This window comes from Buceros rhinoceros, unplaced genomic scaffold, assembly GCF_000710305.1.
Source record: "Buceros rhinoceros silvestris isolate BGI_N320 unplaced genomic scaffold, ASM71030v1 scaffold41588, whole genome shotgun sequence".
NCBI lineage: Eukaryota > Metazoa > Chordata > Aves > Bucerotiformes > Bucerotidae > Buceros > Buceros rhinoceros.
Genome location: NW_010427021.1, coordinates 1 through 224, shown reverse-complemented (window position 1 = coordinate 224; position 224 = coordinate 1). Strand labels below are relative to the sequence as shown.

Genomic DNA, 224 nt, shown 5'->3' with positions numbered 1-224 from the left:
AGGAGAAGAGCCCGGAGAGCGGAGAGAAACATGACGGCCGGCGCCGCATCAAGCAGGATGGGCTGATGCGTGCCTATGTTCTGCACTTGCTGTGCCGCTCGCTGCTGGAGATGGCTTTCCTCTTCGGGCAGTACCTGCTCTACCGCTTTGAGGTGAGCCCCTCCTACGTCTGCAGCCGCAGCCCCTGCCCGCACCCCGTCGACTGCTTTGTCTCCCGCCCCACT

General features: G+C 63.8%; 1 protein-coding gene across 1 annotated transcript in view; it reads left to right on the top strand.

Annotated features, from left to right (window-relative positions):
• LOC104498360 (gap junction gamma-1 protein-like) overlaps positions 1-221 on the top strand; it is a gene marked incomplete at its 3' end in the record, with an annotated part of 817 nt that extends 596 nt beyond the window's left edge. Inside the window, exon 2 of the mRNA XM_010141719.1 lies at positions 3-221. Coding sequence (XP_010140021.1) covers positions 3-221 — 219 coding nt within the window. The remainder of the gene's footprint in view (positions 1-2) is intronic.
• Between the last annotated feature and the right edge of the window lie 3 nt (positions 222-224).